Source organism: Embiotoca jacksoni, unplaced genomic scaffold (assembly GCF_022577435.1).
Source record: "Embiotoca jacksoni isolate LCO1_2020_lvr unplaced genomic scaffold, fEmbJac1.0.p SCAF_8, whole genome shotgun sequence".
In the NCBI taxonomy this organism is placed as follows: domain Eukaryota; kingdom Metazoa; phylum Chordata; class Actinopteri; family Embiotocidae; genus Embiotoca; species Embiotoca jacksoni.
In genome coordinates this window covers 11080912-11103699 of record NW_027185436.1, presented here as the reverse complement: position 1 = coordinate 11103699, position 22788 = coordinate 11080912, and the positions used below count along the sequence as shown (strand labels likewise).

Below are 22788 nucleotides of genomic sequence, written 5' to 3'. Positions count from 1 at the left end.
TCAGTACTTAGTCAAACTGTGCTGCCATCTCATTCCATCACTGCTGATTTTGTCATTCTGGCTTCTCAGAGCATGCTTAGATACACACAGACGTCCAAACACATTATTCATTTATTTGGGTTGGTCAAAAGTGCACACCCTCATACAGTCCCTTTTTTAGTCGTCATCTTGTCAGAAAAATACATCCTATTACGCAAGGCTGTCAGACAGTAAAAGAACATCAACATTAAAGATTTGGCAGTTTTCAACCAAAGCAACACTTTGCTTTTCAGTAGAAGCACAATGAAAATGAAAGACTAGAGAAATGGACACATATGTAGCAAAGAAAATATGTGAGTGCTGAAGAAAAGCTACTGTACATTAGTGCAATTTTTTCCTAATTCTAAAATTACAGTTATCGAGCAGTAAAATCTGAAAAGCATTTTAAGACTGAGCTCAAATGAAGCATACAGTTTATCAAGGGATACATCCTTTTAAACTTGTAAAGGTCCATTTAAAAAAACATGATTGGTATAAATGGGATTTCTGCACAGACTATAAATTCAGTCGTGCAGAGGATTGTTTTTTACATTTAAACCAGTCATTTTATACTGATTTTCAGCAGCATGACTAGGTTCTTTCATCTTTGCAGTACATTAATTGCGCTGAAGGATATCAACACCAAATAACGGGAGCAATAACAAATACAGTACATGACCTTGTCCAACATTGTTGTTTCTAAGCACCATTTGAAAACAAAAGTGCTACTTTTGTCAAAGTTTAGATTGTGATGTGAAAACAAAAAAGCAAATTTAAGACAGAAAAAGGAATAGGTAAAGATTTTAAGAAAAAAAAAAGAAAAAAAGTTGATATCCAGCAGTTGTATGTAGGTTACTTAGGCAGGTAGGAGCTCTAATGGGACATGTAGTTTCATGCATCTACAAATCAAACAGATGGAGACAGAGGAAATCGAACAGAGAGGTGTGAGTTACGGAGGGAGAGAAAAATCTAAGAGAAATGGGATATAAAGTCATAGTGAAGAAAGGCTTTGTAAGCCCACTGGTATAAAACAAGTTACAGTCTGTACACACGCATATATATTTTGAGAAGACAGCGGGCTAACACCTAGTTAACTTTCCCAAGTGTCTCCAAACACAGTATAGGAAAATAGGATAAGGAAAAGTAAGTTTAAAAGTAATACTTCTTGTGGCTGCCTGACATCGCTTGTGCTCTGAAGTCGTAGACCTTCAAGTTAAAGTAGAAACAAGATAAAGATTCCTTAAATAGATGAGGATGATGATGATCATAATTAAGATCAGGGAGTTGGTACTTAAGAGGATTATCCAATTCTATTCCCCCTTGGCAAACGCAAGGACCTTGATAACAGGGCAACTTTGTGCAGCAGTAGTTGGGGCACCAGGGAATTTATGCCCAACAGCATCAGAGGGAAATTGGTAACTGTATCTGACAAAACCCATTTGAGTTCAACTTTGGAGATTTAAAGGTGGTTCTTAGAGGAGTTAAATCTGATGAACAGACATTTGGCAGGAATGTGATGTATGTAACAAACATGTAATTAATCTTGTTGCGACCGAGTGCTGTAATCATGCATTATGTCAATGTTTCACTTCCTCTGCCATAGTATGGTTTGTGTGACACATTTTCACACATTCAACATTTTCACACATTCAAAATTCTTGTGGAGATGAGCATTCAGTATGCAAGATAACTGGTGGAGGTAAGAGCATTACAACTTTTTGGATTTTGGGTGGAACTAACAACTATAGGATAGGATTTAGGTCACAGTTACATAAGCAAAAACACCACACAGAAATATATTGTCATAGTATAAAACAGAAAAAGAAAACTTGATCTGGGACTTGAACTCAGATTGTTTGAGCCAGTTACATACAACCACCCTGCATAACTTCTCTGTTTTAGACAGTGCTTTACATGCACCACTGTGGAAAACAATTACATTGTGTTAGTAGTTGATTTTTATATACAGTGCACATGTGGTAAATAAACATGACGTTTGTGTCCCCGTTTGTTGTGCACTGCATCTCAAGACATTTGTTTAGATGGTAGATCATTTACAAAATTCATGGGGTGAAAATCACAGGGGTATTTTGAAAACTTAATGCTTTTTCTGTTCATAAGACAAAGTGCCCAGGGAGATTTGGTGCATCACAGTGTCAGACTTAAATTTTCTCTGGGGAGCTGAACATATGAGGGCAAAGCATGATCCTCATATGTTCAGCTCCCCAGAGGCACTGGGTGGTTCATAGCTCCCTCAAGTGGTAAACGTGTAACTAGCATCATCACGAGTGACCTCTCTTCTGTGAATGTGTATATCATGCTTAGGCATATGTGAGCGTGAATGTTTGTACACCTCATCAAAGGATTCTTTCATGCATAATCAAATTCATGCTTTCTGAACGTGCTCTGATGCAACAACAGCAAATCCTTTAGCAAATGACTCAGGCTGTTTGTAACTAAAAGCCTGTTATCTGCCTCTCAACTTTAAGGGCGGATTAAAAGGAGGATGCCTATACTTTTCTGTTTTCCTCCTAATAGCTGCAGACAAATCCCCTCCTACCAGCTACAGAGGACATGATTATATGAGCAGTGCTTTTAGTGTGAGACTTCTCAACAAAGTTTTGCAGGCACGTTCATGTTAAATATGTAGGCTTGTTTGTTTTGCTGCTTTGAAGTTCAAGTGCATTTATACCGCTTTGGCCCCATTTCTCTCTTCATCGCTGTTATCACCCCTCTCCTCTCCTCTCCTCTCCTCTCCTCTCCTCTCCTCTCCTCTCCTCTCCTCCCTGCTTTCCTATTCTCTTTTTTCAAGTTACCTCTTTTCTTCTCTTTATTTCTCCTTCCCTTTCTACTCTCCTCTCATCCTATCCATCAACCTATCTCTTCCATCCCTCTCTATTCACTCCCTCTGCTTATGAGCCCTCTTTTCGAGATTCCTCTCCACAGATTGGCTTTCCCCCCTATTAATTCCTCATCTTAATCCCCAGAGCCCTTAACTTATTATATTTCATCCTTTTCTCACTTCTTCTCTTCTTCATTCTTAAGTGTGGCTCATACCTTTTACCATCCACATCAAGGATCAGTTAAAATTTTAGTCCCTTCTTTTGCTTTAAAATATGCATCAGGAAGGACAATTCCACCGTTGTTCTCGCGGAAACACCATTAAAGTCTCAGCCGAATCGAAAAAGGATGTTAGGACCCCTGTAAAATAATTAACAGCCTTATTAAGTTTTGAGAGTTGGCACCGTTCTTTTTCTATGAAAGGTGTCTCTGTCTCTCTGTCTAGACAAATTATCATATTACACAAGCTGGAGGGCTCTGAAGGTTTCATTTGAAATAGAACCTATGGACATCGTCCTTTGAGTCTGAACGCTGGTCAGAGTTATAAGTGAAACTGTCACAAAATTAAGAATGACAGAGAGCTATACAAAAATATTGTTTTATTCTTTGCCACTGCCCCGCTGTTCCAGAGGAAGAATTATCGTTGTTGTAGCTGTTTATATCCAGTTTAATTTCTGATGTACGGTTACTCTTAAGAAGACCTTTTAAGGGTACTCGGTTCTTGCTTCATGCTTACTGCAACAATATCTGTCTAACGCTGTGGCTCTCTTTGTCTTTGTGTCCCCTCCAGCTGCCCCGAGTACAGATGACGTGGCGCTGTACGTGGGCATCGTCATCGCCGTGATAATGTGCCTGTTCATCTCTGTCATCGTGGCGCTCTTTGTCTATCGCAAGACACACCGTGACTTTGACTCAGACATCATTGACACCTCGGCGCTAAATGGAGGCTTTCAGTCTGTCAATATAAAAACAGCCAGATCAGGTAATGAATGTTTCAGAAATTTACATTTGGGGAAAGTACTGGAATATCTATATATTTATTTCCATCCATAATGGAAAACAAACACGCTATTTTGGTTCATTTACAAGGTACAGTATCGTCTTTGTAAACAAAAACACAATACTTAGTATACAAACTTGAAAATGTTATCCAGAAAGTTAAAGTCACCACGTTGATGCTTCATGATGGTCAGGAGTTGCAACAAAATAGGTATCCCAGGACTGATGGGGCCTGAACTGCGTCTCTCAGGCTGGTCGGACACTTGCTGTTAAAGAGGAACTGGCCTTTTCCTTACACTCTCATAAAGAGAGCACTACAGACTCTAGTTCTCCTTAATTTGGGCACTACATACCGTGCACAGTGATAGAGGTAAATAGGTAGATGGACAGATACGTAGATTGATACATGGATGCAGAGTAACAGATGGTACCATGAGTCCATGGAAATAATTGTACCTGTCTTTCATGCTGGTATCATTCTGTTTCTTTGCTCGGCCTCCTACTGTCTATCTCCGATGGTTTGAATTAATCTGTCTCAACCGGAGATCCCTCTCTTCCATCAATGAGTCTCTCCGTGTCACTCTCATTCAGTTTATCACTATTTATTTTTCCTCTCCCTTACCATCTGCACCTTCAGGTCAATCAAATTTCCTCTTTATCAGCATCCTCCTCTCTTTATCCCAGTCTTTGTGTCTCTTGTCTTTCCTCAGCTATGTCTCTGTCTCTCCCAACACAGCGACTCCAACCACAACAGACACTCCCCCATGTTTGTCTTCCTGTTAAAATGGCGCCATATTTCACTCTCTGCTGTCTGTATTATCGTTTCTTCCTCTCTGCAGACATCCACACACACTCGATAGCTTACTGGAAAAGGCAGGAACAGACGGGGAATTTGTATGAATCAGGTATCAGTCCACAGAAGCCATTAACTTTAAGCTTTTCCCATAAGCATCTTTATTTATCAAATAAATGACAAAAAACACTTGGCTTTAAATCTCTAAAAGCAATCAATAAACTTCACAGACATGGTCAAAAATGCATCCAAGTAGTAGGTGCACACGCCACCAAACATGCACTCATACCCGCCCACAAATTTGAATTACTGTGAATTAGGTTCCTCAGAATAAGCAAAACAATATCATCACACTTACCTGTACTTCATGGTCTCCATTTGGTCAACAAGAAACTAGCAAGCACTTTAGAAGAAGGTTATTTTTACCACACGGTGTTTAGCCACCATCAGATCTTCTAACAGCATCTCTGTACACCTTAGAACGCCTTTACCATGATGAGTAGTGGTTCTGGGTGTGTATGGGGTCAGTTGTGGCTCCACGATTAAAATTCAAATCATAGTAGACAGTTAAAATAAGGAAGTGAGGTCAGGGAGGGTACGATGCAAATTGGTAAATGGCGAGCTAAAATAATTGTGCATTCATGTGTGTGTGTACAAGGGTGAACGTCTTTGCATGTGTAGAGAGGGGGTGACATTTTATCAGTGAAGCATTAGGATGCTTGTCACTCTGCGTTGAGGGACCATCTCTGATTACTATTAATGAAGAATTATGTCCCTGCATCTCTCTCTCTTTCTCTCTCTGTCTCTCTCTCTGTGGCTTTCCGTTAGTTGTTAATTAAATTTCAGCAGGGATGATTTGGCAGGAATACCCGCTGGCTTTAAGGGTAAACAGCCTGGTGATTGAGAATGGAAAAGAGTGATAGGTGGCAGATGTGTGTGCGTGTTAGTGGTGGTGGTGGTGGGGGTTGATAATGAGGGATTTTAAAATTAGAATAAATGGGCTCTTGGAGGAAACAACAGGATTTCAGGCTCTATGCCCAAAGAAATCGAGCCTGGTGCGAACAAATCTGGATTTGTTCTCAGTAGGTAACTGGCCTTCTTGTGATGTCAATCCCAATTAAATCTTGAATATTTGCTGGATTTTGTGATGGGAGAGGGGTGTTTGTGAGACGTAAGCTTTGATGTGTTTTCACGCCCAGGGTAAGTTGTGTTCAACTAGCAAGATGGCTCAACAAAGCTAGCAATAAGAGTGACAGATGACTTCACTTGAATAACGTTGGGAAAGAATATTGTTGTCACTATTACTGTTGTTAAGGTATTGGTAATAAAGGGCTTTTAGCGTCATGATTACAAAATATGTTACTGAGCATGTCCTGCTCGAGATCTATATTTAATGAATAAAACCTCATTGAAACTACGGATTAGCTACTTCAACAAGTTTAGGACCATTAAAAACAAATGGGTTGATAAAACCAGGGGGCAGTAGCTGCATTTCATTTAACTAAAATCAACATACTGTAAACAGTACTTTCATATTATATGCACAAAGATCATTGTACTGTACCAATGAGGAATCCCCTGTTAACCCCTGGTTTACATGTATCTTTCCATGATGAGAAACAGAAGAGAATCTCAAAGAGACTTTCCATTCCCATCGTTGTTGTGATTCCCATTTACTGCATGTGGCTTGTGTTTGGGATGTGTGTGTGTGTGTATTCATTAACGTTCTATTTTTTTCTTATTTATACAGCACCATATTATAGCATAAGACATGTCAGGGTACACGTTACATAGTGAGGTCAAGATCTCACAGTAATAAAAAGAGAAACCCCACAGTTCCTCCTTGCACAAGCACTTGGTGACAAGAAGGGAGGAATAACTCCTTTTTTAAGAGGAAGAAACCTCCGACAGAACCAGACTCAGAGGTGGGCGGCAATCAACCTTCGACCAGTTGGGGTGTAGCAGCGTGTTCACTATGGTGCATATTATGGGTATGCAAATCACATGTTGTCATGTGTAAATGCTAATACCAGTGTTTGACATTGCTGATGTGTTTTTATTTATGACAGTGCTGGATGTGTGTGAAAGTAGGGTGCTTCAGTGTTTGCTTGCAATACTAATAATGAAAAGTGTCAAGGTTCCTTCTTTCACATATATCAGCTATGACAATTTAAGAGAGAGCAGAGTAAAACATCAGGCTAAAGACAGACTGTAACTGGTTTAACACACTCTGTAGCCTCAAAACACATCTGACCCAATACTGGGGAGAGTTTTATTTTGTTTTCATCGGTTATTTCACTCAGTTTCAAAATTCGTCCTTTCTTTATTAGCATGACTACTGCAACTTAATAAAGAGGACGTAACATATTCTTACCCTCACAAATGGAATTGATATTTTGCTGCTATAGACTCAATTGGTCTGGCATAACCACTATGACAATTAGAAAGATGAGAAATTCTCTGAAAGTCTCTGAAAATGATAAAGAAATTCAATATTGTTCTGTATTTACAGTTGAGACTACAGTGGTTTCTGTTTGGATAAACTATGTCGTTTTGCTTGACGCTTTCATGATGGTAATACAAGCTTAAGTTCTTACTAGGCTGACATTGGTTCGCCCACTGACTTTAGGGTTTCTGAATATGTGCATTATGAACAGATGTACATATGAAAAGGTTGTTTTACATAGCCTACAGAATAACGAGATGATTTCCAATTAACAGAAGTCAATTAGATCAGTATTAAAAATTGTCAGTTTCAGTTAACATTGTTATTATTTTGGTAAATATGCACAGCAGGTTTTGTCACTTAGATTCGTGACATGGGGGGAGTTTCAAAAATATGCAGCGATGTGATTAAAGTGTGACAACCTCTTTTGAGGGTGATTGTGTGGAATGTGTTTTGTTGAATTAACTATTCAAATTTTGTAGGTTTAAGTGGCTTTGAGATAAAGTCTCCCAAAATATACACACTACGTCCCTGTATGTATCTTTTTCTTGCAACAAACACCTCTCCACCTCTCACCCTCTTCATCTCTCTCTCTGTGCCCCTATGACTAGTCCTTCATCCAGGTCATGACCCTGTGTACTACAAAGTGTTATACCAGAAACTGATACCTTATCAACAGCTTTGCCTACCCTCACTTTACTCCCCGTATTCCTGCTCACTGATCTTGCTTGGAGTTCTGCACACCTGTCCTATACTGCACCCATGTATTAGACTTCATAACACTGAGCATATAAAATATTTAGCTTTAGCCTTTATTTTACCTCTGTCTCAGACATCGTTTTCTCCGACACCATCTGCTTTTAATTGTATGTTGTATGTACTCTCATTAATTTATTTGTTCTCTCTCTCTCTCTCTCTCTCTCTCTCTCTCTCTCTCTCTCTCTCTCTCTCTCTCTCTCTCTCGTTTCACTTTATCCCCTTAGCCGATCTACTGACAGCTCCTCCAGACTTAACAAATGCAGCTGCCATGTATCGCGGTCCAGTGTATGCACTCCACGATGTGTCAGATAAAATCCCAATGACCAACTCTCCTCTCTTGGATCCTCTTCCCAACTTGAAGATCAAAGTCTACAACTCCTCCGGTCTGGTCACACCACAGGATGACCTCGGAGGAGACTTCACATCTAAACTGTCTCCTAAGGTAATGTCGCTGTTCCCCTAATGTTCTTCTACTATTAAGAATTATGTTTGAGCGCAGTAGGACATTCCTTCCTGTGTATATTTACACTGCAAGATATGCTCTACGACACAGCAGCTACACTGTATGTATTCCCAGTCACATAAAGACAAAACCAAACACCATTAGTATACATGCAGCTCAGTGCCCCAGTTTCCTTCCTCTGCTCTGTCAACTACATGGCATGCACATGCGAGTCACTTGTCACAAATACAGATGAAACTGCTCAGGTTCATCACAGCAGCTGTCCCGAGGCAGTACGAGAGCTCAACTCACCATCTTTGAGCTCGACGGATCATTGGCATGTTTTGATGATTTTATCTGTTAATATGCGTGTTGTTGTTTTTTTGTAATATGCACGCTGAGGTCAAATCTAGTCAGCTTTGGTTATTTAGGCGCAAACTAGTGAATGTTAAGTCCCTATTTTACATCTCAGAGCACACAATTCCATGAAGAAATGCAGAGCAGATCATGTTTTGCCAATTACCCTGAGGTTGTTATAGTTTTTATTGTAAATCCATTCACTTCTCCCAGACACCCAGCTCTGCCCTATCGCAGTGCTCCCAGGCATATGCAGATCTTCCCTTTAGCATCTATGTTTGTTAATAGATAGTAAAAGAACATACACGCAAGTATATAAAATATATAAATGCAATAGAACTCCAGTGGAATTGGCGACATTAATATGATCCATTTCAATACTTGCTCTGATCAGGCTGCCGGAAATGAAACTCAAATTATCTATACAACCAGATTGACCTTGCGCAGGGAAACTTCTCTGGACCTCCTTGAATCTTTGGTTTAATTAGATTACATCTTTACAGGGCTTGACATCAGCTCTTGCAGAGGAAGTTTGTCCTTCAGACCACACCACATTGATTTTCTGCATCTGTACTGTATATGTTCACATCATTCAGCCTCCGTGGGTGCAGCTTGCTTTTATGCATAACGGTGCACAATGCCTGCCTATTTCATATGTCTCGTAAAAAAAGGTAACTGGGCACATTATTCTGTACACTAATCTTTACTACATCACGACTCTACATATTTATTTAGTCCCAAGAATTTTTCACATCATCTGCCATTAGAGTGCTGCATCCCTTCAAATTCTTCTTGTTTCATAGAAAAAGCATATGGTAATTGGTCTGCACCTTTTTACCTTCGCGGTATACCAAGCGCTCTGCGGGTGTTGCCTACCAGTCACACACACACACACACACACACACACACACACACACACACACACACACACACACACACACACACACACACACACACACACCAGCAGCGACAGAGCTGCCATGAAAAAGTGCCATGCAAAGTGCTTGCTTGCCACTGGGAGGCAACTTGGTTCTCTGTCTTACCCAGGGATTCTTTGGCATGTGGAATAGGAACTGGGGATTAAACCGTCAACCATGCTTTAAGAGTGCAACCCGCTCTACCATTTGAACCACAAGATGGTAGATAGAAAAGCATTAGTTACAAAAAATAAATAAATCTGTGATTTCTAAGATGAATGTGGCTCTATTGATCTTTGACCGTGCTCTGCCAAAACCAAATGTTTGTTCATCATTTATTCATTATTGTATGCTACTTAGTCAGATTTCTTGTTGATTCAGTATCTGCTGAACAGCTTCATACCCACTACTGTGAAGTGTATTACGGGTTATGTTTTTCCCTGTACTCTTTGGTATTTTTTTCCTCCTCTTATTACTCTGAATGTTGTCCTTTGATTCCTAGGTAACTCAGTCTCTGTTGGATAACAGTGACACCATGACCCTTCGAAACCAGAGCTTGGCTCGAACACGAGATCCTTCCTGTACTGCTCACGGATCCTTTAATAGCCAGGGAGGACACCTCATTGTACCCAACTCTGGTAAAGTCCCTCAAGTACCTACTGTAACAGCTACTCATTTGTAAATCTGGTTGCTATTCAGTGATGATGTGGCAGCCTGGGAGATTTTTTTTTTTTGCTTCTTCCATAGTGATTACAAATTTATTGAAAATTCAAGACATATTCATTAATTTATTTGCTGGTTCAATAACAACTAATAAGACATTTAATTAACTGCTATTAGAGTGACATCAAAGTTCACACTGTCTTATAAGGAAATATAAATTTGATAATTTCTTCTACTAGCCACTGACTTCATCAAGGATCTATCTACTACTGTAGTCAACATGCTACACGAACAGCCTTGAGGTGTTCTCCAGCTACCAAGATTTAAAGAAAAAAAACAAAACTTTCTGTAGACTTATGGTCGGACTCAAGAGTAGTGGGCAGGCAAAAATTATGAATAATGTAAGCTGCTGATCGGAAGCAGCTCTCAGAAGCTATAAAACATTTCAGCACAATTCACTTGATGATATATTTAAGAGAAGATTTTACATGGGTTGCCTTCAAAAATGTATCACAATGATAAACTGATAATGGGTTGCATATTCAATATTTCAGTTGAGCAGAGTGAATTGAATAAATCCTCTGCCTCCATCCTTTCTGCTTTGCCTCTCTTCCCTCCTGCAGGTGTGAGTTTGTTGGTCCCAGCGGGTGCTGTTCCTCAGGGTAGGGTGTACGAGATGTATGTGACTGTGCACAGGAAGGACAGCTTGAGGTAAGTTTTGTGTGACTGTCTGTTGATCCCTATTGTCCCTGTTTTCCTCTCCATCTCTGCATCTCCCTCTCTGGTCGTTTTGTTTGTTTGTTTTCCTTTGTTTGTACCTGTCTCTTCTGGGCGGTCGCTTCTCACACCTGGTTTTATGGATGGCTGAGGAGGCTCTCACGGTGTGACACATGGCTCAGGATGAACAGAAAAGGATGAATCATTATTATTTGTAATATATCCACATATGCCTTCTTTGGGTGATTCATTCAGCAGAGGTCACTTCATACCACAGTTAATACACTAATACCAGAATTAGAATTAAATTGAGCAGATTATAATGGATGGAATATCTGACTCATTAATTATTACCTACTTAGCGTTATAATCTGTACAGTAATCCACAGAATTTACATTGTTAATCAGCTTTCCAAATTTTAGAACCAGTTCTATTATCCAAATGAAGAGCTCCTAACACCCATTATTTTAAAACGTATCAAATGTATGTTGTCTGTCGTGCAACCAACTGATTTGTTTTCACTTCACGGCATTTTATGGAACCAGAAAACTCTGACAGCCAATGAGCTTTAGAAAACATATGCAAAGAGATTGCTGCGTCCAAATTAACAAAAAGATTAATGGCTAATTGTGGGATTACTGTAATCCTGTTTCTTGTACGACAATTCTTTACTCCTGAACTCTGTACATGAGTGAGGTGGAACTCTCTGTGGGACACAAGGGACGATGGAGATGATTTCTATATTCCATCTGCTGGTACAGCTTCTGGTGAAATTGACAGGACACATTGTATTTGATTTAGTTAAATATGTGGAGTTTTTTTTATGCTGCGAGCACTACACAGCAAATTGCATTCATATTGACTGAATTGAAGATTGTTTTGAGACAGCAATCTCAAGAGCTTGATAAATGAAAAGTGTCTGCATGGCTAGATACAGCTACGTGTCAATGACAAATATTTTCTTTAATAAATTGGGAGAACCAATCATTTAAAGCTTCTGGAAGACCAAATATATAAGTAGTTTTATATTCTGCCCCATGAATCCATTATAGCTTCTCCCCCAATCAATAGCGATCAATAAGAATTCGGCTCCATGAAATGTGCTACAGTATTACTCGGAGTCAAACGTCTTCTCTGTCCTCTGTCTATATCTCAGCCAATAGCTGGCTAGCAAAACTCACATGGCTACATCGACTCACGTCAGCAGCACTTTGCAAGCCAGAGTCATGGGGTTTAGTTTATTACAATATATCCCTTAGGTGTCAGTTTTACCGCATACTTAACTCAAAGTGTCTATTTTCCCTATTTGTGTGATAAAAGATACATAACATTATAAATCAATAAAACTGTAATACATTAAGGGGTGACCTCTGCATTGGGCAAGTCAAAGGGTGCTACAGTTTGAGCCATACTGTTTTTATCTTTTAGTTTCTCCCACACATTTGAACCCTTCATGAGTCAATAATGAGATCCTGCAGCTGAATCGATAACACTGCTAAGGATTAGTTACCCCCCCCCCCCCCCCCCCCCCCGATACAAGGTGGGCTGGAGGAAAAAAAAACAGTTAAAATTTAGATCCATCTCTAGCCGTCTGAGCACTTTCCTACTTTCCTAGTCAATAAAAATTTTCAGGAACATAAGGGATAATGGATTACACAGACACTCTCTCAAGTGTATTTTTACTGTGTTTGAGTATTGTTTAAGAATGTGGTTTCATTGTTCAATTTACTAATGAAAGTAGGCCTCTGAATAATATATACTAATGTAGTTCTAATGTATAATATCACCTTTTCTCACAGTAGAAGAGCCTCAAGTATTTTGCTGCTGTACTGTAACACACATACTTGAGGCTCCAATGCTCAGATGAACTGTAAAAAGAAACAGAGTCTATGATCAGTGGTCATTTATTTTCTGCCTGTGAGCTGAAAGGCCCTAATCATTCTCTCATTGAGTTTGTGCTGCTCTGATCTGTTCTGTTCTCTGATTTTCTCATCTACTTGAAGGTACTCTACCCCATGCTCACCTGACTGTAGACCTGTATCTCTATTAAGGCAACCGCTGTTTTCCATATACAAAAAAAAAAAAAAAAAATCACGCCCCAAAAAGTATTTGGACACTTAAGCCACACTTAAAATAGTATGACTTTCATTGCATCATTTAAGAAAATGTTAAATCAAATGTTATGTATTTAAAAGGAAAATATAGCACAAGCTTGCAAAAGTTTGTTATTCATGATAAAACAAATAGATGTGCGATTTAAAATTCAGACAAAAATTAAATTGGACACTTAAAAGTGGATTTATAAAAGATCAAAGATACAATATTTCCGTAAATGCTTTTCCAGCTGGGAATCAATCAGTTTCTTTATTGGCTGTGATTACAGCCAGCAAAGCTTTCAATTTATCTACACTGGAGCATCAACAAGATGACATTTACACTCTCCATTGCATCCTTATTGGTGAATGAAGCATGTGTGGAACTACTAACATGTTTTTTGGGTTTTTTTTTCCATTACATAACCTAGAAGCCTGTTGAATGAGCCAACATGTTAAACATGTCAAACCTTGCACCCAGCTCACATGTATGATACAGTATAGAGAAAAAAAAAAAATATATATATGACATATATATATACAGACATCACAAATTTTAGCTGTGTTCTCTACTATGACATATTAGATTGTCTGTTGGGAAGAATATCTATTACCCTTATATTGACACAGCAGACAAACCACATGTGTAATTCATCACATTAACAGTGGGTACTGCTGTTCCAATACATTTCACAATCTGAATAAATACTTTTATTGTGCCATGTATATTATGTTCTTACTTTCTCAAACTCAACTTTTCTTTGACAAATTTATATTAGTGTGTGTTTAGAGTCGCGCTAAGTGTGTGCGTGCGTGCGTGCGTGCGCTAAATAGATCAAGCACACTTTGAAATATTGTGAAATAACATTATGCACCTCCTGTAGGTTTTCTGATAATTTCACACTCCTCTTTATGAACAGCGTGACAGCATGACACAGAGCAGAAGGGAAACTAATACAGCCGAGGCTCACGCTCACTGGAAGCCAAAACGGCAGCCTTCTTTTGTCCTTCTTGTCTATCATTTCACCTCAGCGTTATCTGTTTGTTCCAGACCCCCGGTAGAGGATATCCAGACAGTGCTGAGCCCAGTAGTGAGTTGTGGACCTCCGGGAGCCCTGCTGACCAGACCAGTGATCCTCACCATCCACCACTGTGCTGACAATGTCCAGGAAGACTGGCTTATACAGCTGAAGAACCAACTGTCCATGGGCGAATGGGAGGTGAGCACTATCCTTTGTGTTTGTGTATACTGTATATGTTGCACAGAGCTGTAATGTGCATCTTTAAAATTCCTCTATTCCCCTCCAGAGAGAACAGCTGTCACCTTGTTGCCAAATTAAGATCCATCTCCTGTAGATATACAAACATGTACACATGTTGCTCAATAATCTACACGGACAGCAGTTTTTTGAATAACTGTTCAATCTAAATAATCACACACCTGCACACAGTCACAGCCAAATTATGAATCCACAGTAATGTATACACATTTGTACACACACACACATGCAGCTTGAATACACAAGCATGCACACATATAAAGAAGTAACCTGGGAGGGAGGGAAAGAGAGGAGAGGAAAGGAAAAATTTGGTAAACAGAAAGTGCCTACAGGCTAGTAGACAAGCAGGGGGTTGAAGACTCCTATCAGAAGCAATTTGTTATGCTCCTGCCATCCTCCTCTTCTCTCATCTTTCTTCTTATGTTTCTATTCCTCCTTTTTTTTCTACCCATCTCTTTCTCCCTCCTCCCGTCTCTCGGCATGAAGTCTCTACCTCAGCAATCTATTGCGTGTGCGTGTGTGTGTGTGTGCGTGTGTGTGTGTGTGTGTGTGTGTGTGTGTGTGTGTGTGTGTGTGTGTGTGTGTGTGTGTATGTGTGTGCATGTGTGTTTCCTTGTGTGTGGGTGTGGGTGATAAGGCTGTCTTGCAGCATCACTGTGTCTACAAGGCCCCCGTATGCTGTCGTCTGTTGCTTATCACAGCTCAACACAATGTCTCTGCACAATTAGCCATGCATACGATTCTGTGTGTGTCTTTGTGTGTGGATGTATGAGAGAGAGAGAGAGAGAGAGAGAGAGAGAGAGAGAGAGAGAGAGAGAGAGAGAGAGAGAGAGAGAGAGAGAAAGAGAGAGAGAGAGAGAGAGATGCACAGAAGGGTTCGGTGCAGAGAGGGTAAAGAGGAGAAAAATGAAAAGTGGAATTTCATCAGGAAGTCGTTTTGTTTTTCTCTTATTGCAGTAGAACATCCATTTCCTATCAGAAAGTTTTCCCCAAAACAGGGAAAGGAAGGTAATTGAATTCCCCTTATATCAGGGGGGGGGGGGGAGCAGCCACAGTTGTGATTTCCAGTAATAACAAATTCATACCATATTGCTTTCCTACCTCTTTGTATTGATTCAGCTCATCTGTAGGAACACAACTCTGCAGGAACTGTGATTCAAAGCTCAATATTTGTGTCCCATGTGGATGTAGAACATATCCATTCAACGGTACGCTGGCAATTGCAGACATGGACACACAATGACTCACACACAAAAATATGGATGTCTGCACAACTAATTGAAGAGCCATTGGTCAGTACAGCGAGCCTGTGCATCCTCCCTCAAACCAAACATCCATATGGATTTTCCATAACTCCGGCCGTGACAGAGAGCTGTAGAAATGACGAGATACAGCCATCAGATAATCACAGAGGGATTGGACACACTTCACAGACAGTGGCTCTGAACAAGTGTTAGTGTTCTCCTAATAAACACCTTGATTTGGTTTCAGAAGTCATGTCTACAACCACACTTTTCAGTTCAGTGTATGAACTGTAGCACAGTCACAATCTGTTGAATCAAACAACCTGTTAATTGTTTTCTGATATGAATTACCAGAGTGCCGGAGTTTCAAACTGTTTGTTTTCTTAAACAGACCCACAAGCTACAACCTAACAGTTACAGTTGGGCTTTTTTTCCCTGAAAATAATTCAGTATGGTTGAGCATACGAGTGCTGCCATTACATTAAAAAAAATACCTGTTCATAGTAATGTATCTGGAATCAAGCACAGCTTTGCTTACTCATGGGTTGTTTACATTGGAAATGGAAACAAATGCAGCTGCCGTTGTGTTAACAGACTGAATGTGGCTTGACGCCCGAAAATTCTCAGTTAAAGCCGATTTCAGGTTTTAACAATAATGGTCTCCGTGAACAAATTAATACCCAAATAAAGGGGAAATACAATACTAACTGGACTGTGCCCCACGGTGTAAATTCAGAATAAACTAAATGTCCGCAGTTTTTTTCTTCAGCAGAGCAGTGTTGTTTTTAATAGGAATACTGTTGTCACACACAGTTTGATTAGAACAGATATTATATTGACATTTTTCTTGGTTTTAATTCTGATGAAATCCAGAACTTCCTTTTACGGTGTCAAAATAAAAGCCCTCGAGAAAAGAAAAGGAAATATGCCCACGGAGGTTTTTTTTTAATGTGAAAACAAATTGAGGAAATGTTGAGTTTACTTTGACGGCAGCAAATTATCGCGAAGTCTCGAAAGTAGCCTTAAATAAAGCTACATTTCTCTTCACGTGAGAGGAGTAAAGGCTCACGTGATAATTTCTGCCAGAGTAATTGAGAGCTTGAAATATACCGGTGTCAGCCATCCCTCACAGACCTAGCATTACACCATCTTAAAAAAAATATGTGAGTTTTTGTGTGTGTGTGTGTGTTTCTTACAGGACGTGGTTGTGGTGGGCGAGGAAAACTTCACCACCCCCTGCTATGTGCAGATGGACTCGGAGGCATGTCACATTCTGACAGAGACACTGGGGACTTACTGTCTGGTGGGCCAGTCAATTGGCAAAGCAGCTGCAAAGAGGCTCAAACTGGCTGTTTTTGGACCGGTCTCCTGCACAACTTTGGACTATCACATCAGAGTCTATTGTCTGGATGACACTCAAGATGCACTCAAGGTATAGTTTTGGAAGTAAATAAATCAAGCCCAAACATTATTTTTCCAATGCCTCGAATGTGTGTTACTGTGTTCGTAAGTCCTATGAGTGATTTGTTTGCTCTTGGACCACCCATACTAAAATACTTCCCTGTTAATTTGCATTTGAAATAAAACACATTGGCGCTCCAATCGAAAGGATTCATAAACAGAAGTTTCTTCACCTCTTGTCTTCTGCAAATGAGCTTAGGAGCAGTAAACAGAACAAGGTCAAGCAATGTCAAAATAGCGATGCTTTAGAATTTAAACATATTCAAAGCACTGGAGGGACCATCTGATACGGGAGATTAACATTGGTAATTTATGCATGCAGTGATAAGTCAAGTGTCAGTGTGGCACACAGCCATGTACACACTTACACAAACATCAACAAACGCTCAGTTTTACTAGTTCAAACAAGCAATTGTGGCTTCAAAACAAAGTTCAGAGGTGGACTTTTTAATGATGGAGACTTTGTGTAGCATAATTGATCGGTTGGCGTTTCACAGGGGAAGTATCTGCTTTATATCGGCGGCACAGCAGGGGGTTTGTGTTTGTGCACTTGTTTGATCATTTAAGTGTATGCAATTCAATAGCCTGCAAATATGTAGATGTTATCGGTATTTGTGTTTACCATTATGAGTATTGGTGTGTGTGTGTGTGTGTGTGTGTGTGTGTGTAGGGGGTACAGATATGTTATTAGTACTCTCTTGGTGTCTGTTAGTTGACATAGAGGATTCATTTTAAAAAGGATGAGCAGAGACCCCCACAGGACTCTATGCAATATATTATTGAAACAACTGCAGTACAGCAAAGCAAAATGTGCTGCTTTCTTTCCTTCACAAAATGGACAAGAACATCATGTTGACAGTATCAGTTTTTCATTGAGGGCGTTTTCCCACCTGGAAGTCCAAAACCAAGGTCCTAACCAAGGTTCATGTTTTATTGTATACATTTATTTTGGTTTCACTGCAGTTTTGCGAGGGCTTTGCATGACATACCTACAGGTGTAAATCTGACATCGGCGTGTGTTGTAGTCTTTTTCTAAATGGGGGGGAAATTAATGAACAGATTTAAATTCATTGCCTATATTATTATTTTTATTGCATTACGACAGCATTTATTTTCCATTCAGAAGTTACAGGTTTTGGCATTTTTATGTATTTCTTTTTAAGTTGGCTTTTGATTCCTACGTCAGACTAAAATTAAATGAAATACGCTGTCTCCTCTCCCCATGTGCTACCACAGCTCATTTCTAATTCTGTCCGGCTCTTTTTCTTCTTCTGTTTAATGGGTGACGATAGCCTGCCTATACTCCTGTAATTGGTCTGAAGGTTCAAACCGTCCAAAAAGTGTTTTCACATTGCAAACAAACTGATATTTTCCTCTTTCTTGAAATCGGAGATACTACATCACAAGGAAAAAAAACACAATAAGTGCATTCCATCACCTTTTCAATCTAGATGGGATGGTAGTTCCAGTATCCTTTAAAACTGTAAAAATGATGTTAGTAACAAGAGAAGGGGTAATGGAAAAGAAACAAATTATATAATCACATTTTAAGTTTATTTCTCAGTGTGTGATTTCCGTAAGTAATACAATGCATTGAGTTCATCTCTTAATATCAATTAAAGTACATTGCAATTCAATTTTCCTGTCTTACATTAAAGATATGCTTCATTTCCCCACAAGGTTTTTAAAGAACATCTTAATGTTTCTTTTCAGTTAGACGCAGTTAGCAGAGCTAAGTTTGACTTAAAACCAGAGTATACAACTATGGAGTTGTGTGATGATTTCTCAGTGAAAACTTGAATGTGTTCCAAGTGTTTTGTGGTGCATTGTCTGCAGTAATTATGCAAGATAAATTAAAGGCTTTCCCCAATCTTTAATATATGAAAAAAAAAATGGTTCAGAGAGCAAGATTAAGCTCAGGCAAACTTGCGCAGGAATTCTGAAGTAGTTATTTCTTTTTGTGGGTTTTTCTGTAGGAGGTTCTTCAGATGGAGACCCAGATGGGAGGGAAGCTTCTGGATGAGCCAAAGACTCTGAACTTTAAAGACAGCACACATAATCTGAGACTCTCAATCCATGATGTGCCCCACACACACTGGAAGAGCAAACTCATCGCAAAATATCAGGTGAGAGGGATTCCCCTATTTACATTTTTACATGCGAGTAACATATTTTCACAATTATTCGCACTTTGATGAATTCTCATGAATAATAAAGGTTTCTAAAGAAAAGCACAAAACTCACAGAGCATCTCCAGTGTGATTTAAAGATTAGCAACAAATGTAATATTTCATATGGTACAGGTAATAATGTTTTATCCAAATCAGAGACACAAATATACTTTATTTCTATCAGGTTACCCCTCCTGAAAATGTGACATGCATATTATTTATTCCTTTGTGCATCCTGTAGGAGATCCCATTCTACCAGGTGTGGAGTGGCAGTCAAAGAACTCTTCACTGTACCTTCACCCTTGAAAGACTGAGCTCAGCCATAACAGACATCAGCTGCAAACTGTGTGTACGGCAGGTAGAAGGAGAAGGACAGATCTTTCAGCTCAGCAACACATTGGAGGAGGTAAGTTTGTCGAAATTGTTATGCCTACACCAAAACACTAGGACTCCTCTATAAATTGGTTGCATGTACAAGATAACAGCAGAAGACACAACTTTTATTCCCACTGGCTGAGGGCAGAAGAAAATCAGAGTAAAAGGAGCTGAACACAGTCATGCAGAGGGAGAGGGGTTCCTTCTACAGCCTTTCTCTTACTTCGTACTTCTACATTCCTGTACAAAAGGTCTCGAAGTCACCAAGTTTCTCTCCATCTGTCAGACAGTCAGGGTTCCTGCTATGGTTCTATGACTCTGTTCAATCATTCATACTCGGGCGAGAGGTCACATAACACGAGTGGAATAACTTGTCTTTGATGTTGCTTAGCCATGTAACCACAAAGTCACTGAATGTGGGTGCGTCTGTGTCCATGTGTGAACAGTTTTGGTCGAAGGTCAGACAGTTCTTTTGGAATGTCAGTGTTGAATTCTCCCATGGTGGTCAGGGCTACGAGCTTCTTTTACTTTCGATTTTTTTTTTTTTTACCCTTATATAAGCGGGTAAGCTTACAAAGAGCAATTTTCTTTCACAGCATATAGAACATTTGCAGTAATAGGGAGTCACACGTAGTTTTTCTCCTCAGCCTTGGTCGATGAGCAAAATGAGAATGACAGTCAAGGTAGGTAATCTAAACAAAAATCTAGTGGCGTTTGAGTTGCTGCTTATCAGAGTTATATAATAGTCTCAAGGTATCTCCAGTTAATGGAACTGATACACCTTGACCATAATGTACACAATATTTGAACATTAAAGTGAGTCATCTTTCTCTCCCGCTTGTCTGAGCATATTGCCTATGTTCAGTATAGGAGCTTGAATTTCCTCAGCCAGCCTGCCATCATTTGAAGTGTAAAATCACACAGTAAAAGTAAGCATGGTTCAAATGTTTCTGCATCTCCAGTATTACAGAATGTGATACTCCCCCCCCCAAAAAAAACAGCCTTGATCAGGCTGTCATGTGATCAGCTGTAATCCATTTGAAAGGAGTACCTAGAAAAAGTATTCTATCCCATGCAGATTTCCTCACTAAATCTTACATAAAACAAAAGCAACCTGGAAAAACACAAAATACAAGCTTTTAATGATGAATTGTATTTAGTAGTGGTTCATCTTTTTGTGTTGACGGCATTAAGTAAAATTCTGCAGCCAACTGTAATGTGCATGTTGAACGATGATGCAATAATGTGAAGCAGATTTAAAGCATTTATTATTTCAACAGAGAAACAGAGATGTCCCTTTGCATCAGTCAGTCAGTCTCCAGCAGCAGAGAGCTTTGTGCTGTAAATTGGGGCTAAGTAGATGCAGTAAATAGTAATCATTCACATCAACAGTGGCAGTTGTTGTTTCCCTCTGCCAAGCCACATTCATTAGACTGCTGCCTCCTTTCAACCCAGGAGTGGCAGATTAATGGGATAAAGGTTTAGAAAGAGATGGAGATCGACAGCGAGAAGAGAGAGTGAGTGCTTGAGAGCAGATTTTTGTGTTTGTTTCACTCTTGTATTAATTAGGAGACTCGTGTAATTGGTCACACTAAAGGCAAGCAGCGGAGAGACAAGCAAAATGACTACGATAGAGATGTATTTGAAATAGAAATATAATGAATTAAACTTTTCCATGAGTTGCCACACTGACGCACTTTATGATCCATATTTAACTCTTAAAGATGTCTAATATATAATCCATAGCGCCAGCCCTATACTCCATAGTCGCTCCTGCAGAAGCTATACTGTGATTTTCTGAATATAAAACAATAAGCAGGATTTTTCAAAAGGTGGTAAACATTTTTTTTTTCATCATTTCACCGTTTTTTTCTTTGACTTGTTTCCTTATGTCTTTCCAGGAGGTCCAGTGCATAGACACGTCCCTGATGGACCCTGCCAGTAATATCACAACCTTAGTGGGGCCCAATGCCTTTCGAATTCCTTTATCCATCAGACAGAAGTTATGTGGCAGTCTGGATGCACCACAGACCAGAGGCAATGACTGGAGGATGCTTGCTCACAAACTCAACCTTGACAGGTGACACCGCCATTGATTTTGTGTATGATTTTTTTTTTTTTTTTTTGTAAATCAGGATTTAGTGAGAAACCTCTTCACAAATAGGATGGGACATGTTTCACCTCTTTGGCAACAGAGGGAAATGTCAGTCAATGTCTGTTTTCAACTGGTCTAGCCTTAGAACCTACATTTTTCTTCAGCTATTAGGTCCCTACAGAATGTTTTTAGTTTGAGTTTTGAGCCACTCAAATTTATTTCATAAAAAATATTGCCGTAATACACAATGTCTTCACGCACTGTTGAAAACATAAATGAAAAATAAAATGGAAGACAAGTCTGATCTGGCAATAGTCTTCGAGACTCAAGAATCACAACAAAAAAAAAATTAGGAAACATTTGCATTGACCTCACAGGTACCATCCTCAGTATCTCTATCCGCAGATGTTCGTCTCAGTGATTCAGTGTGCAGGTTCATTTACCAGCAGCTACCGACACAGAGCCATATATTGAGAGCATAATTGGGCACAAGTGCTCAGCCTGAAGCAGTCTGTTGATGTGAGCACCAAATACTTTCGATCAGTGGGGGGAACAGGTAGCCAAATTGTTGTTTACTTCCACATTTTCGCTAAAAGGTACTCTTGAAAGGAACATGATAAAACGGTCTAACAAGGGAATGCCATCCTTTATCCTCTCTGCTCTTGTAACTGCCACGTCATGGCTGTTTGAATTCAAAGTATGACTCATGGTTTTCCGTCACAGCCACCTCTCCTTGCATAACTTTCTCATGTATACAAACAATGACACCCGAGTTATATCCGCTGTCACACACAGAGACACATTCATACACTTATGAACTTTTCGGTTCCTTTTAACAAAACAACTCTAAAAGAAATGTCGCAAACTCACACACACACACACACACACACACACACACACACACACACACACGCATAAAAAGGTCGATCTCAGCTATTGAGTTCACTGAACAGCAGGATACTCCTTATCGCACACTGCAGGCTGATGGAATTTGACGCACAGAGAAACAAAGTAAGAAAGAAAGTAGTGAAAATAGTTGTTTGTTGTGTTTTGGTTGTTTTGAATGAGAGAAATGTGGGGGAAAAAAATGAAAAAAAAGAAAATCTGTTGGAGGAG

The 22788-nt window shown here is 39.5% G+C and overlaps 1 protein-coding gene across 2 annotated transcripts in view; it reads left to right on the top strand.

The window, feature by feature from the left end:
• The window catches only part of LOC138192028 (netrin receptor UNC5C-like), a 188402-nt gene that overhangs the window by 160635 nt on the left and 4979 nt on the right, over positions 1 to 22788 (top strand). For both annotated transcript variants that reach the window (XM_069139185.1, XM_069139184.1), the window contains 9 exons: positions 3650 to 3841; positions 8081 to 8298; positions 10075 to 10210; positions 10859 to 10946; positions 14098 to 14266; positions 16769 to 17002; positions 19008 to 19157; positions 19444 to 19608; positions 21479 to 21657. In XM_069139185.1, the coding sequence (XP_068995286.1) occupies positions 3650 to 3841; positions 8081 to 8298; positions 10075 to 10210; positions 10859 to 10946; positions 14098 to 14266; positions 16769 to 17002; positions 19008 to 19157; positions 19444 to 19608; positions 21479 to 21657 (1531 nt within the window). The remainder of the gene's footprint in view (positions 1 to 3649; positions 3842 to 8080; positions 8299 to 10074; positions 10211 to 10858; positions 10947 to 14097; positions 14267 to 16768; positions 17003 to 19007; positions 19158 to 19443; positions 19609 to 21478; positions 21658 to 22788) is intronic.